We start from the raw sequence: 17,366 nt of genomic DNA on the forward strand, positions 1-17,366 counted from the left end.
ATTATCGCTGTACATCGGGGCTAATTTCAGCTCTCACGAGCCACCTGTCAGTTCATAAGTGATGGGAGCAGAATGAGGCCATTCGGCCCCTCGTGTACTCCGCCATTCAATCATGGCTGATCTACCTTCCCTTCTCACCCCATCCTCCTGCCTTCTCCTCGTACCCTCCAAACGTTGGTCCAGCCCGTCTTTGTGGTAATAAAAATGAACGATGCCATGCCAGTCTGAAGAAGGGTCTCGACCCGAAACGTCACCCATTCCTTCTCTCCAGAGATGATGCCTGACCTGCTGAGTTACTCCGGCAGTTTGTGAATAAATCCATGTCTAAAGTTGTTCAGAATGCATTTGTGCTCTCGAACCATGTCAGTGAATCCGCGCCTGTTCTGTTCACGACCCTTGCTGTCATTCGGATTACAAAGTTGCTGGTTAGCCAAGTCTAATGAGGGTGCTTGATCGCAAAGCCGCTGTTTCTGATACCTCCATTAATGTTGGCGACGGCACCGTCCTGTTCTCCTCTGACCCCGTTGTTAAAACCATCAACTTCACTTTTGCCTGAACGTTTAATTGTTGCGACTGTAACCCGAGAAACGAGGTTGATTGTGTCGGTGGAAAGTTGTTTCACCTGATGTTCCAAAAGGCCCCATCTAATGACTTTGGTATCTACACTAAATCTAATTCTTTCAATTGGTCAGTTGTTCCTCTCCAACACGGTCTCTTCTGATCGCGCCAATCCAATCTTTTCGCGAATTCTCATTTTGTTCCTGAGATTATTCTGTTAACGCCAATAATTTGCTAAGGCCGGTATGGCTAATTTCGCAAACCCTAACGCAAAGCAAACGTTCTAGCTCTCGTTTAAAACGAACACCATTATAATAAATAGTAGAAACATGGAACTGCAGATGGCGGTTTACAAAATAATGGGACAAAGTGCTGGAGTAACTCAGCGGCTCAGGCAGCATCTCTGGAGAGCATGGATAGACGACGTTTCGGGTAGGGCCCTTCAGCTATCAATCTTCTCCAGCGATGGTGTCCCTATCTCGAGAAATGCTGCCTGACCCGCTGAATTAATCCAGCACTTTGTGTCCTTTTTTCTTACCATTGATCTGATTGAGTTTTTTGAAGTTTGAGGGCAGAGTTGTAGACGTTGTATCTTTGGATTTCAGCAAGGCGTTTGACAATATTCCACATGGAAAGCTGCCCTGGAAGGTTAGATTGAATAGGATGCAAGGAGACAGATGACTGGATAAACAGTTGGCTTCATGGAAGGAAGCAGAGTGATGGCCAAAGGTTGCTGATCCAACTAAGGCATGTGACAAGCCTCAGGGTTCAGTGCTTGGCCCATTGCTGTTTGTCATCTATAATCTGGATGAGAACGTTCAAGGCACGATTGGCAAGTTTGCAGATGGCTTGTAGATAGTTGTCAAAAATTGCAGCAGGATCTTAATCGGTTGGGCAGGTGGGCTGAGTTTGATGGAATGTAATACAGAGAAGTGCAAGGTGTTGCATTTTGGGCAGTCTAACAAGGGCAGGACCTACAGTGAATGACAGGGCTCTGGAAAGTGTTGTGGCACAGAGTGCAGGTACATAGTTCCTTAAAATGTGCATCACAGGTGGATAGGGTGGTCAAGAAGGCTTTTGACACTTTGGCCTTCATTAGTCAGAGTACTGAATATAGTTGGGAGGTTATTTGAGTTGTACAAGACATTGGTGAGGCCGCATTTAGAGCATTGTGATACATTTTGGTCACAATGTTGTAGGAAAGATGTTATCAAGCTGGAAAGTTTGCAGAGAAGATTAATGAGGAAGTTGCTAGGTCTCGAGTGCCTGAGCTATAGGACGAGGTTGAGCACGCGAGGACTTTATTCCTTTGAGCGCAGGAGAATAAGGGGTGATCCTACAGAGGGGAACAAGATAATGAGAGGATTAGAGCAGGTAAATGCAATCTTTTGCCCGGAGTAGGGGACTTGAGAACAAGAGGACATAGGTTTAAGGTGAGGGGGGAAAGATTTAATAGGAAGCTGAGGGGTAACTTTAAAAAAAATTTACACAAAGGGTGGTGGGTCTATGAAACGAGCTGCCAGAGGAGGTTGTGGAGGACTAGGTGGGACTATTGTAGATGGGGTATGTTGGTTGGCGTGGGCTAACTGGGCCAAAGGGCCTGTTTCCACACTTTACGACTCTATGACTAATAACTTTCTTGCTCAGACATATTGAAATAAGTAGATTGTGGCTTGACTATAAACCAGTCTCAGCCGATCTGTGAATCTGCATGTTGACTTCATGTCATGTTTGAACCAAAATATATTTGGGATTATTGCAGTCATTTAGTTGGGATTTAATTGCATGTTCGCCTTTGTCTTATCCACCTTGGTTATCTCTCAAACTACCTGAACGTACAATCTTGAATGTCGCCCAGTGCACAATCCTATGGGAAATGGAGAGAAAGCGCTGCGGGAACGGCTTCAATCTCTCCTTGATATAGGAACTGAGATCTGTGGAACTCAACCAAATTCTATTAATGCCACCCCACCAGACCCGATCACAGCAGTGGCTAGATGGGGAAACAACATTCTGGCAATAAAACACGACACAAAACAAACACCTTCAGTAAAATCTGTAGAAGGGTCTTGAGCCGAAATGTCACCTATTCCTTTTCTCCAGAGTTGCTGTCTGACCCACTGAGTTACTCCAGCTTTTTGGGTCTACCTTCAGTATAACATCTTTGGCTGACAATGATAAATTATAGTACATTGGCCTTACACAATGCAACGTGGGACACCCACATACATTTTGGGATTTGCCAATACAAGGTTCTATGGATATAATATTGTAGGTTCTAATTAATTTAGAAAAGGCTAACTTTGCACAGAGAAATGTATGAGTGAAAATGTTCTATGTTTTCTCACCGCAATGCAAGTACAATCTGCTGCATCTACACTAAGAGAAACTTTGCTTTGTCTAAACTCAAAACTAAGGATAAAAAAAATCACTTGCAATTTTTGGTATTGAAACGGAGCATTTTATTAGCCATGATAATTCATTAAGCTTTACAGTACTTAAAATATTCCCTATATTTTCCATCAATAATTATAATATGCTCACACCCTTACTAAAATAAAAATTTACATGCAGTATAATTGAGATTGACTCAGTAAAGTGGAGTTTGAATCATTAAGGGAAAGCTTCCATTAACATATCAGACACAGAATTAAACTTGATCAACATGCAGATTCTAACATGACATTACATAGCAACATAAGATACTGAGACTGAGCATGAGAGGCAGCAATGGAAGTAACATTAAAGGCATCTTAAAGAGGCTTCGCAATAGACATGTTACTAAAAGGCGTATGCGGTATGGCTGTTACTAACCCTTCAAAATTAGGGCACCAAAATCTGACGTACTAAGATTTCAGACCAAAAGTTTAAATAACTAATTACAAACTTCACACTGCAAAATGGTGAGGCCTTCATACCCCAATTTTCATAATTGCATTCCATCTCATGGTACAGCAATAAGAACAAACGGGGATTGATTAAAAGATAGATGCACCTTTGTCCACCGTTAAAAAAAATCATTTACACGCTGTTGGGATCAGTGCCAAGGCCACCATCTAATGCCCATTTTGACTCACTCTTGAGAGGATGGTGGCCATCTATCTATATACTAAAACTCTTGTTTGTTTGTTTGTTCCTGAACTACAGCCAAAACGGTACACGATAGCGCGACAATTTTAGGCCCACCTAACTCACCTTTGGTGCTAATGGAAGAAGCTTCATTGAAATCAGTGTTATATCTTTAAAGTTATTCACATTTTAAATTTTAAATCTATCTCCTAGGGAGGGAGGGGGGATGGAGGTGGGAGATAAGGGGGGATGGAGTTGGGGGATAAGGGGGGATGGAGTGGGGGGGAAGGGGGGAAGGGAAGGGGGGGAGAGGGGGGATAATGTGTGATAAGGGGTAGGTGAGGGGCACAAGTCAGCTATGATTGGCTCTGAATGCTGACTGGAGATGGTCACTGTCCATTGCTTGTGAAGACTGACATTCACATTTTTTCCACCATCACCACCATTTCCACAATGTTTATCTAGTAACATTATTGCACCACAGCAAAAATCCTTAGCGTATATAAATTTGCACACAAGAGCAATCTAAGTTTACAGACCAACTCATCTTCAAAGTCCCATATTAATCAATATCTAATATCAAATAATTGCAAACATCGTTCAGAGAATAAAGCCATAATCAGATAAACCAGGTTCCCGATTTCCACCTAGTTAACAACCAGTAAATTATCTAAGTTACAGAATTGAAAGTATTGACATAATTCAATATATGCAGATACACCAGTCTGATACTTCAAACTTGGACAAATATTTTATAAACTGCAGGCAACTAGTTATTACACTGTTTAGATTTAACTTTCCTTTGAATGTAGCTAATTGCCACATACAGACATATTCAGCTTTTGTTGGGGACTGGCAATAAGGTATAATGTCCTTTTTATCACAATGCTTGCTTACACCACATTTTGGGTTGGTTCTAAACTAGCCTCAGTCCAGAATGCAAATCAATTCTTTCCATTGCAGCCAAAAATAGATTAAATCACACACTTTTGACAAATGTTGCCTGGGAGTATCACGGCATTAAGGTCTTCCAAAAGGAGCTGAGTGAGGATTGCCTTATAAACTATGGGAGACAATGAACCCTGAGATGGGGTTGTTCACAGCAATCGCACTCGGAGAATTCGATTTTGTGCATGCCAGTCTTAAATTCAGCAAGGTAAAAAAAGTAACATAATTTAGTTCTGTGAACAATACATTAAACATATACACAAATTTCAAAAACCATGAAATGAAATTAAGGCAACATGGAGCGTATTGCAAAGATTTAACATCTCCAGGTTGAAAATAAAGATGAGACAATACGTAATGTATTCTGAACTTTCATACAAGTTGATACTTTTGCTGCTTTACTACCCACATTAGTAATTGTGACAAATATACATACACACACATATTTGCATATATGCGGGAGTATATATTGTACAGTCAAAACATTGAATGGAATGCAGAAGCCACATACTGCACAGATGCTATTAAAGTGCTGTGGTGGTGCATATGGAGTCTGGGGTCAGTGTGCAAAGACATTTGATGCATGAAATTATACTCAAAGTGCTGACTTGGTTCAGTGCTTATTGCATACAACATAAACACCTCAATCAGGACTGAACCAGATTCTACAAGTGCTAAGAAATGGATTCTGCTGAAATGATTTGTCATTGCTTCAAAAATCATAATGCTGTTCTAGCTATCATACGGTGGAGGACATTCCCTTCATCTTGTCTGGACCAGCTCATTGAAAGAGCAATCAAATTAATCCAACTTCCGTTTTCCCCACTGCCCTGTATTTTTTAAAATATATATAACCGATTCCCTTTTGAAAGTTGCTGCTAAAATACACAATGATGTTGAGTGTTTAAAAACCTGTGTTTTTCAAGGATAATCTATTTTTGATGGGGAGGGCGAGTGATGCAATTCAAACTATGGCATGGTATTATCCAATGTTGTTATGAGCAAGAACAGTTTGTGCTCTGCATCTTATCACAGCTTTCTATTATCCATAGAGCTGTTTACAAGAAATTCTATTGCATGACACTGATGACATATGTTGACAAAACCTTGAGTGATTGGTAATTAAACAAACTCATCCAAAGGACTTAACCCCCAGATTTGTGTTAGCTCACTCAATGTCTGCTTTCATTTGATACATCGCACAGTAAAGTAGTTACCGATACTTTACACCATTGTATTCAATAATCACATCACACCACGCCTCTAATGACCGAAGATTGATGGCGATCTCGGGCTCTGTTATTACTGGGTCGCCTCAGACAGGTTTCTCTTTTGTCCATCTTAGAAACTTTCTTCCATTACTGGCAGGAACTTTGATCTTTTTTGTGAACTAGTTTCAGCATTAATCGGTACCTATACATGGATTGCTAACCCTTTAACAGTTACAATTGTGAAAACGCACTGAAACCCAGCAACACTTTCATTAGCAAACAAAATACTTGTGTAAAAAGTGCAAAGATTGATTAAATTCACAAGACTATTTTGTTTTTGGTTCTACATGAATCTCATCTCCATCTCGAATACTAAACGAGTGAAGAGCCCGCGTCCTCAATCTCATTTCTTCTGGTCCAAAAGTGTTTACCATGTCTTGATCAATGTAATACAAGCGCATGTTATTGGTTGACAACTGCACGACAGTCCGAAGGTGTTTCTTCAGATCAGCCACAGTCTGATCGAGACGAATATTCATCACTTCAACTTTACCCTGAAAGTGAACTTCAACCTTGGCACGACTCTGGGGTCGGAGGTCAATCACAGCCAATGGTTCCAACACACCATACTGTGTTACCAGTTCATGATATCTGGAAAACAAATGGACAACCATTATTTTCAGACAAAATGTGTAGGTAGGTAAGAAGGAGCTGCAGATGCTGGTTTAAACCGAAGATAGACACAAAAAGCTGGAGTAACTCAGCGGGACAGGCAGCATCTCTGGAGAGAAGGATTGGGTGGCGTTTCGGGTCAAAACCCTCCTTAAGACCATTATTTTCAGATGGCCAAACCAAGCTATCAGAAGATGAGACACTCCACATACTATTCTGACAGCTGACACTGAACCAGCAGAACCCAATGCAAGAGATTCAAAAATGGAAAGATCACAGGGAGGATTGAGAATTAAACCATTTGGCAGGGTCAACTTTGCTGTCCAAACAGTAATGTTTTGAAAAGTGATAAATCTGGTTTTGTTTTCAATTTGGAAATCATGTTGTTATTCTTTGTCCACCTTTGTTTTCTCCACAGCTGCTGCCTGACCAGCAATGCCTTATTTCTGACTTCCATCAATGTTCTGCATCTCACATTTCTCCCATATTTTCTCACTCTTTACTGTCCCCAGTCATCATTTTCCATTTGCAGTTCCTTTACAGGTGTAACTTTCAATTAACAGGTCTTCATCATATTCTCTCAGCGAGTGCTGGGGTCAACACTACTTGCATTATTTCGTTTCTCTTGGTTTCCATGTTACCATATCTCAATCATAAACCTTTCTCTGTAGCTCAGGACAAGCTTCTTTTCTAATTTTTCCTAGTTCTTATAAATGGCCATTAACTGAAAACATTAAGCATGTTTCCAACACCATAGGCGCTGCCCGAACTGCAGAGTACTTCCAACATTTTCTGCTTTATTTCAGACCTGCACTTTCTTGCTTTTAGAAAAAAACATCCTATTAGGATTAGCTCATGTGGAGAGTAAACACTGACAAATCACCATTGTGTCTTGTGGAGTTAATGCAATTACACAATTCAATTACGATTTTGGGTCACTGAAGAAAATTATGCAAAGTTTTCCTTCATCATTCAGAATTCTGCACAAGAACAAGAAATAGGAAGAGTACGTTAATCAGCCCTTTATGTCCGCTCCACTATTTAATAAGACCATGGCTGATCTTTCAAATCAGTATCAGTTTGCTTCACTAATGCTGAATCCCTGTCTAAAATAATCCTAGCAAAGCTACACTTTGCTTTTCATTCCCTAACTTGAACCTAATCAACGTTTGTTTAGATGCTGTAATACGTGATTCACTACAGCTCAACAATATTCCTCTGCTAATGCCACTATATTGTACCATCTGAAAACTCAGCATCTGCACAGACAACATAATGCATTTGAAATGATTAACATGAAATCAGTTTATCCATCTTACTTTTATCCTTCTCATCTGCTTTTCCTTTCAACTCTTACATGTTCCTTTTATTCTCTGATCTGCTATTTCCACATCTTGCAAATTTGATAAGTGCTCCTCTCACAGCACTTGTGACTTGCTTGTCCAACCTCAGATTTTCTCATTATCCCAAGAATTTAAACATCCCTTTGAGACATCTTTTCAGCCATGCATGTCAATGCCATATTATATCCATGCTAACAACTATCAAGACCAATCAAAGGATTCTATACTCAAGATCTTGTTCTTCTATCTATCACCTAGGAATTGAAAATCCCTTTCCAGTATTGAAAATCTCCTTTGCTTTTAAGGTGAACTTGATGTTTCTTCTAGGAAGTTGTGTGGGCTAACGGGCACTTCTACCATTTCTGATCTCAGCATCACAGTAATTTGCTTTTATATACAAAATTTCTTATTGCTTTACTTGTCCATTCAAGATTCTATGGACAGACACTACTATGGGTATCACCGACGTAACATACACAGATACATGATTAAGATCAACATAACAGGTTACTAGCTGGAATATGAACTGAAGCACACGATTGAAAGCAAATTATTGGAAGAACAGACGTTCTGGGTTGGCGGACAGTGGAAAGATTTGGCTTCAAGGAAGGATAAGGGACACCATTTCTTTTAAGCTATCATTTAATGTAAAGGTACCAACTATAATGCTGAAAGAAACATGGGATAATAATGGCAAGTAAATTGCGAGTTGGGTGGAAGAGCAAAAATTGTGAAAGCTAGCTACATGAAAACAAAAGTATGTACTAAACGTGAATCATAGGACGACTTAAAATTAAAATGCAATTCAGAACATGAAGGTGCAACATTCTCCCGTGATGTTTTATCGCGGGAGGTAACAAATGTAGAAAATTGGTGCAGAATGGACGACAATGCCTTCAGACCTGAAGTCATGTTAACCTCGGGAAAAAGTCCATCTGACCTGAATGATTGAAGTTATGGAGAGACTAGATTTTTCTTTTAGAAATAAGGATAAGGAAAAAAGGGTAATATGATTATGATATTAAGCAATGCAAGGCAATTGAGGAAGGTTAGAATATCTCCTCTTCTATAAAGGTTTGTTGAACAAGAGAAAAGAGTCTTGAAAACTGGAGCAAATCCAGTTAAGAAAAATTCACTCACACATATTGATAATGCGATGCTCCATAATATGTAAATTAGACAATAGGTGCAGGAGTTGGCCATTCGGCCCTTTGAGCGAGCACCGCCATTCAATGTGATCATGGCTGATCATCCACAATTAGTACCCCGTTCCTGCATTCTCCCCATACCCATTGATTCCGCTAGCCCTAAGAGCTCTATCTAACTCTCTTTTGAATGCATCCAGTGAATCGGCCTCCATTGCCTTCTGAGGCAGAGAATTCCACAAATACACAACTGTGTGAAAAAGTTTTTCCTCGTCTCAGTTCTAAATGGCCTACCCCTTATTCTTAAACTGTGGTCCCTGGTTCTGGACTCCCCTAACATCGGGAACATGTTTCCTGCATCTAGCGTGTCCAATCCCTTAATAATTTTATGTTTCTATAAGATCCCCTCGCATCCTTTTAAATTCCAGTGAATACAAGCCCAGTCGCACCATTCTTTCATCATATGACAGTCCCACCATCCCGGGAATTAACCTAGTGAACCTACGCTGCACTCCCTCAATAGCAAGAATGTTCTTCCTCAAATTAGGTACAAAAACTGCACACAATTCTCCAGGTGTGGTCTCACCAGAGTCCTGTACAACTGCAGAAGGACCTCTTTGCTCCTATACTCAACTCCTCTCATTTTGAAGGCCAACATGTCATTAGCTTTCTTCACTGCCTGTTGTACCTGTATGCTTACTTTCAGTGAATGATGTACTACGACACCCAGGTCTCGTTGTACTTCCCCTTTTCCTAATCTAACACCATTCAGATAATAATCTGCTTTTTCTGTTCTTGCCTCCAACATGGATAACCTCACATTCATCCACAAGTAGACTTCAATTAAGAAATACATGGAATATAAAATGACTGAAGAGGCTCTGCAGAAAACAGCACTGTGTGTCGCATCTAAGAACTTCTAGCAGCCACAATGACTTCTTGAGAGCCTCACTACATACACGGCTAGACAAGGCTTGTCATCTCAGAGAAAAAAAAACAAAGAAGATTTGTTCAATATAGAATGCAAAAACAAATTGCTCAACTGATTATGAAAAGAATATCATTTTAGCAATAAATTTGTAATTAACCAGATAACAGCTCAAATGTTGCTTATTTCCTGTGTGTTTTAAAGAATGAATGCAAGAATGAAACACTGTCCCTGGAGTATGTGGAACTGTCCTTGTCAACAAATAAGGCAACATGAGCAGTCCATGGGAGAGTTAGGCTCATACAAAGCTGGAACAGAAAGCTGTTGTTTGGAAGGGACATTCCAGCACCTGAACGTGTCTCTGGAGATCTGAACCTGGCCGGCTTCACTTTCACTCCAGCAGCGCTTCTCTAACAGAGTTGGTCCCAGTTAGAACCATTTGCAGTTCTGCACAATATGAGCTTTCTTCCCAACTCAAAATGGAGATAATCAGACGCTGAAATGATACCTTAAGCAAGGAATACTTTCCAATTCTGTTAATCAAATCCACTTTGCCGCTTGGCTAATTGCCACTTTCCCAGCCTGCAAAATCTGCAATGATTCTAGTTGTATATGCATAAAGATTCTAAAAGCACTCTTAGAGACTGATTCAATGCAGACAGAAGAATCTTAAAATGGAAATATTTCAGTTAACCAAATAATTAAAATCACACGAAACAAGATGCAGATCTTGAACACCACGAAATCCTGGATCATAGCAGGAATTAAACAATCAATCTGAATATTGATAACAAAACTTTAAAAACAGAAGTAGGTTTAATACATTAGACCAGAATTTGTAGAGAGGGCAATAGCATCTAAATCATAGGGCAGTGGGTAAAATACAGAATTCATTGTATGAGGTTTCCTTACTGGTGGAATAAGAGCTTACCTTTCCCTGACAGAGAATACAAATGTATTATTAAGAACTAATAGGTCAGTAAACCTAGGCTCCAGCATTATCTGGGCCTTTTCCCTCCAGGTTTAATGCAAAGCATTGGACACAAACGATTAAGAGTTTTCTTTCAGTAGAGATCAAGGCATAATTAGTATTTGGCAAAAACAGAACATGCCATTCATCAGAATAAATGATTCCTTAGAGATCGTGTGTCCACTGCCACACTGCAGACCTCAACCTTTTCTATTGGGAAAGAGATCCAATTGTACACCAAGCCAATTTGTACTGTTATTTTACTAGATGCACTATCACAATGCTAAGACCTTTTTTTTATAAAAGATCAGCCAAACATTTCTCATTCTGCTTTTGTGATATTGACTTGTGGCTCCTTATACCTGAACCATTCATTAATATATATAATTCAACTGCTTTCATGATGGTGATGTACATTGCCCACTTGCCTCTTGGATGAAAGGCCAAGCAGTCATATTACTGTAAGATCTGAAGCATGAAACAAAAAAATTAACAAGATTGAATGGGGTCATGTTGCCTGTGGAATATAGTCAGCCAAATTACTGCAATGTAAATATCTAAATGAGTCATAGGCACTTCCATTGATTGGTAATGGGAACAATTCCCTTTCAGAAGTTTTCTCCGAGATCTTCGGTTTCCTCCCACACTCCAAAGACGTACAGGTATGTAGGTTAATTGGCTGGGTAAATGTAAAAATTGTCCCTAGTGGGTGTAGGATAGTGTTAATGTACGGGGATCGCTGGGCGGCACGGACTTGGAGGGCCGAAAAGGCCTGTTTCCGGCTGTATATATATGATATGATATTCCTAGACATTTTAGTTTGAGTGCACCACTTGAACAGATCTGACGACAAAGGAACTGTGGAATTGAAAACGGAATTACACTTCAGATGGAAATTAGAAAGTGTAAAATTATAGCACCAGGTTCAGGAACAGCTTCTTCCCTGCAGCCATCAGGCTATTAAATACAACAACCACCAAATAAGCTCTGAACTACATAAACTTGGGGGCAGACAAAATGTGTAGGAAGGAACGGCAGATGCTGGTTTAAACCGAAGATAGACACATTGCTGGAGTAACTCAGCGGGACAGGCAGCATCTCTGGAGAGAAGGAATGGATTCCTTCTCTCCAAAGATGCTGCATGTCCTGCTGAGTTACTCCAGCACTGTGTCGATCATAGACTTGGGGGCATTGGATTTGTCCTTTTGCACTATTTGTTTGTTTTGTTTTAATGTGTATGTATGCATATATACCCACACATCTATACACACACACACAATTAAATGCTTACTACCAGCAGCACAACAGAGTATGTACATAGTATTCAAAATGAAGAAAAGTTGTATGTGTATATAAATTATTCACAACTTTTTTTTCCATATAGAGTATAATGTTTACGATGGCAGACACAAAATGCTGGAGTAACTCAGCAGGAGAGAAGGAATGGGTGACGTTTCGGGTCAAGACCCTTCTTCAGACTGGATCTCAACCCGAAACATCACCCATTCCTACTCTCCTGAGATGCTGCCTGACCCGCTGAGTGACTCCAGCATTTTGTGTCTACCTTCGATTAAACCAGCATCTGCAGTTTTTTTCCTACCATGTTTACGATACTCTGTTGTGCTGTTGCAATTAAGAATCTCATTGTTCTGTCTGGAACATATATATGACAATAAAATTCTCCTGACTCTTCCTAAAGAGATTCAGAGATTGTTCCTAAATATAATAAGTGGAGCAATTTGTACTTATCATATCATATCATATATATACAGCCGGAAACAGGCCCTTTCGGCCCACCAAGTCCGTGCCGCCCAGCGATCCCCGTACATTAACACTATCCTACACCCACTAGGGACAATTTTTTACATTTACCCAGCCAATTAACCTACATACCTGTACTTGTGCCAAAGAATGAGAGATACCAAAATGGAGAAGAGAAAAAGGAGTTGTTAGCTTGACAAAACAAGTAATCAATTTCCAGAATTTGTTTGGAAAGATAACAAATATACATGATTAATTCAAAAACACAAGGCATAAAAACTGTGAAAGAATGCTGTCGGAGGATGATAGAGCACTGAATCAAGTGACAGGTGGTGTTCATCTCAAGAAACAATGCTTTTGGATTGTAAATAAAGTGAATGGAAATACTCCACAGTGGTAGAACACTCGTCGGGAAAAGGAACAGAAGGAAATTGAATTCCTGACCATTACTTAAAAAATTAAATCTACTAATTTTAAGATTAACTAGACTGCTTGGGGAAAACAATTAAGACAATAACCAGGGCATTACTAGGACGATAAGGTGTTGGGGTAGTACTTTTTTGCCTGCATCGCACCTAGACTATGCAGGGTAAATCAGAATTGCACCTAGACTAATCAGTAATGTGCGCTCGATTCTCAATAAAAATGTGTACTTAATAATACAAAGGACAGGGTCTTGGGACCAACTATGCCAGCAAATGGATGAAAAGTGATGCAGGATTACATTCAAGACAGAAATCAGAAGGGGACAAAATAAATCCTTGGAAAATAAGGTAATTGCCTACATGGCCTTCAGCAAGGACTTTGATAAAGTTCCGGTAACTTTTCTGCATGATACTTATGGTTCTGGCATGGTAGACTGGTCTCGAAGGTTAGATCATCAGGGATTTGGGGTGAGCTAGCAACTGGATACAAAAATAGCTTTATGGTCAGAGGCACAAGGGTGGTGCAGAGAGTTGCTTTTCAGATTGGAGGCCTGTGACCAAGGGTGTGCCACAGGGATCAGTGCTAGGTCCCCTTGTTCTTTGTCATCTATATTAATTATCTGGATGAGAATGTAGATGGCATAATTAGTAAGTTTGCAGAGACACCAAAATAGGAGGTTGTATAAGGTTACAAAAAGATTCAGCTCAACTGGGAAAGAGGGTAAAGGAATAGCAGATGGAATTTAACCCAAACAAGTGTGATGACATGCATTCTGGCAAGTTAAATCAGGGAAGTAGCAGGGTCATGGGGAGTGTTGTGGAACAGAGTGACCTAGGTGTACAAGTACAAAAGTTCCCTGAAAGTGGCGATACATTCGGACAAGGTAGTGAAAAAATTGGACAGTACGTTTAACTTCATCACTCAGGGCAAGAGCTCTTGTACTCTTATATTACAGGCATACAAGATGTTTGTGAGACCACACTAGGAAGAATGTAATTAAGGGGAATTCTGGAAAGGGTACAGAAAAGATGCAAGGCTGTTGCTGAGACTGGGGGGCTTAAGTTACAAGGAAAGACTAGATATGCTGGGACTGTTTTCTCTGAAGCAATCTTAGAGGTTTATAAAATGATGTGGAACAAAGGTAGGGTGGACAGTAGATATCTTTTCCCAGGGTATGGGAGTCTAAAACTAGAGAGCATAGTTTTAAGGTGAAAGGTTTAAAGCTTTCTGTGCTGTATAACTCCAATTCTAAATGTCCCATCCCTACAACAGATAATGCTAATATTTCACTAGGTTTTGGTGACATGGAATATTTTACCACAAATTGTTATGGAAGCAAATTTCAGGTGGTTGGAATGGAACTAAATAAATACCAATGCGTAGTTAGATTACATAGTAACAATGAGTAAAATGGCTTCTTCTATACTGTTTTTCCAAGACTACACACATACCCGGGACTTCTAGCCAAAAGCAACTAATGTAACTTTTTATACAATATCCAGGTCCAGATTTAGTTTCTTAACTAATATATTGAAATTTAAGTGACAATTGACGTTTTTGCGATTGCATGATTATTCACTTATGTTTGTTCCAATCACAAGATGACCCACACTGATAGCTATCAAACATCGAAATGTTTAATAAAGCAACCTTTCACTGAGAAGTCAGTCATCCTCCTAATTATTGCAGCCTGTTTAACATACATTTGCTAGCAGTCCAAGATAAATTGTAAGTCACATTCCTAAAGTTAAATGTCAGTCAGAAGATGATGACACTAGTATTTTACAATGAATCGTTTCTTTGTGCAGCTTACAAATAGCCAGTAGCTGCAAATGTCAGGATTCATTACTGCAACCAATTACAGTGCAATTCTACACAATGACAAAGCAAATAATGAGATGCAGACTTTAAAGGATCGGGCATAATCTGCACCATAAAAAAAGATAAACTGGGATCTCTTATTAAAGGCTTTATTTTCCTGAGTTTTTAGGATACTTAGAAATTGCTGGATACTGTTACACAATGCAGTTTTACAGCCGTTCTGCAATGAATGTAACCAGAACTACATTGTTTTATTGCTCCCCATTTGCATCAATCAGCCAAACAACTGCAGTTAATATAAGAGGTAAGAAGCAAAATAAAATTTGTTCACCTATTTAAAGTTCAACCCAGGTCAACATCTGCAGCTGGTATAACATTCCTTCAAAGTCAATCTTAACCTTGGTTCACGTTTGATCTGTCCAAATTATATCAGAGTCATTGCTTGGAAGATACTCTCACTGCCAGGGTATTAATTAATGCTGGCATGTTGTTCACTGTGCTTCTTAATAATGTAAAATAGAGTCGACTTGTACCATGTAGGTCACACCCTCCTTGTGATAGTCTCGAGTTAAGTAAACACCTATTACTTACACCCAAGTCTAGACATGCACATATGCACGTAGGTGCTTTGTAAATAATTTGTGGTAGGATGCTGTTATCAGAGGCAGATTGTGCATGCTGCCCCCTTCAAATATTTTTTTAAATGGTCACTTTCGTTTCCCATCCCAAAATGTTTTTGGTTGATCTACAAGGCTTTAAGCCCTTGAGACAACATTTTAAAACATAACTTCCAACTGCAGTAACCATATCACTCCAAAATAGTTTTTGAATTTCGTATTAAATGAACAAATAAATTCATTTAATAGACATAATTTCTGAGGAATTAACTGCTACTATCCTGCAACGATCACACTGACTAAAGTAAAATTGCAGATTGCTGACACCATATGAACTGATGCCACAATGGCTTGAGGCAGATTGCTCCACACTTAGCCATGTTTTTTTGATCACTTTGGCATTTCCCTCACAAGTATTTCAGGGAGGAAAGCAGTTTTCTTATCCATGAAGCCTGCATTTCTCTCATGCTCAGGGGCTGGGAAAGGGCCTGGTCTTTCCTGAGCTGCCCTGCCATTGTTATCTGAAGTTTTATCAGGTGTTAGAGTCTCCCCTTTAACACACGTGCAGAGAATGCCTGAGGTTGATGAAGTGTATGGTGGTGTGGCCCCAAGGGGGATATCTCCTGTGCAAGAACCTCCATTTCAGAGAACCTAAAAGAGAAAAGGAACAAGTGTTAGGATACAAAAAGCACCTTGTCTTTCTTGACAATACAGCTTGAAAATATGGTTGCTGATATTTGCTGAGGTGAAGAAATGTGATAGCTAGATATTCATTGAGGTAATCCTTCTTTCTGAATACTCATGATTTTGATAATGCCCTGTGATTTCCCATGCCTTGTGCTCTAATAATGCCCAATTCTGACCCGCTTCAGATAAACTGACAATTAAATCCTCATCATATCTTTATTAGGTTAATGTTGTTCCAGCTACACTTCCAACCTCTGCATTATTTAATCTTAAATTTTGTCTACATCTTGCTCCACATTGCTCATCCCTGACAACCTATCTCCCAGTCATAGAATGCAGCAGAGTCCAGCCCATAAAGTCCATGCCAAACATATTGCCGTTAAACTCTTCCATCTGCATATGATCAGCATCCCTCCATTCTCTGGATATTCATGTGCCTAAATAAAAGCCTTTAAAATGCTGCTATCATGTCAGCTTCCGCCATCACTCCAGGCAGTGCTTTTGAGGCACCTACCACCATCTGTGTTCAAAAAAAAACTTGCCCTGCACATTTCCTTTAAACTTTGTCCCTGTGACATTAATCCTATGCCCCCTAATCTTTGACATTTCCAACCTGGAAAAAAGGTTTTGACTGTCTATTCTATCTCTGTATCTCATAATTTTACATACATCTATCGGGACTCCCCTCAATCTCCAATACACAATCAGTTTGTCTACCCTCTCCTTATAGATGATGCCCTTTAATCCAAGCAGCATTTTAGTCGACCTTATCTGCACATTCTCCAAAGGGGGGGAAGAGTGACAGCTAAGAAGGAATTGCACAGACAGGAAGCAAAGGTGAAAGGAATGATAAAGGCGATTTGAGGAAGCGGTGTAGACCTACACTTACCATTGGTGTTCACAAGTTCAGTGGACCCAGGTTCTGATGACAATACTGCTGCTTCGAACCACTTGGACATTTTCATGCAGGCTTGCTTCATTCTGGTATTTGAATGCACAGCATGCACCGTACCTCAGGTGCTCCCGCCTTCTCTTCACTTCTAGTAGGAAACTGCCCTTCAAGCCATCTTTGTCCTTGAAAAGCCTTTCACAGTTCTTCCGTGAGAACTGTAGGCTGGAGGTGCAACTACACTTTGAGATACATCAATGCTTTAGGCAATCCAACCTCAATGGTTGGGCAACTAGTTACAAACCGAATTTGGGTGGGATG

At 39.9% G+C, this 17,366-nt stretch overlaps 1 protein-coding gene across 3 annotated transcripts in view; it reads right to left on the reverse strand.

The window, feature by feature from the left end:
• Nucleotides 1-3,009: 3,009 nt before the first annotated feature.
• The window catches only part of LOC144608772 (tubulin-specific chaperone cofactor E-like protein), a 52,063-nt gene continuing 37,706 nt past the window's right edge, over nucleotides 3,010-17,366 (reverse strand). For all 3 annotated transcript variants that reach the window (XM_078426858.1, XM_078426860.1, XM_078426857.1), the window contains one exon: nucleotides 3,010-6,437. In XM_078426858.1, coding sequence (XP_078282984.1) covers nucleotides 6,113-6,437 — 325 coding nt within the window. In that variant the 3' untranslated portion in view covers nucleotides 3,010-6,112. The remainder of the gene's footprint in view (nucleotides 6,438-17,366) is intronic.

Source organism: Rhinoraja longicauda, chromosome 32 (assembly GCF_053455715.1).
Source record: "Rhinoraja longicauda isolate Sanriku21f chromosome 32, sRhiLon1.1, whole genome shotgun sequence".
NCBI classification, from domain to species: Eukaryota; Metazoa; Chordata; class Chondrichthyes; order Rajiformes; family Arhynchobatidae; genus Rhinoraja; species Rhinoraja longicauda.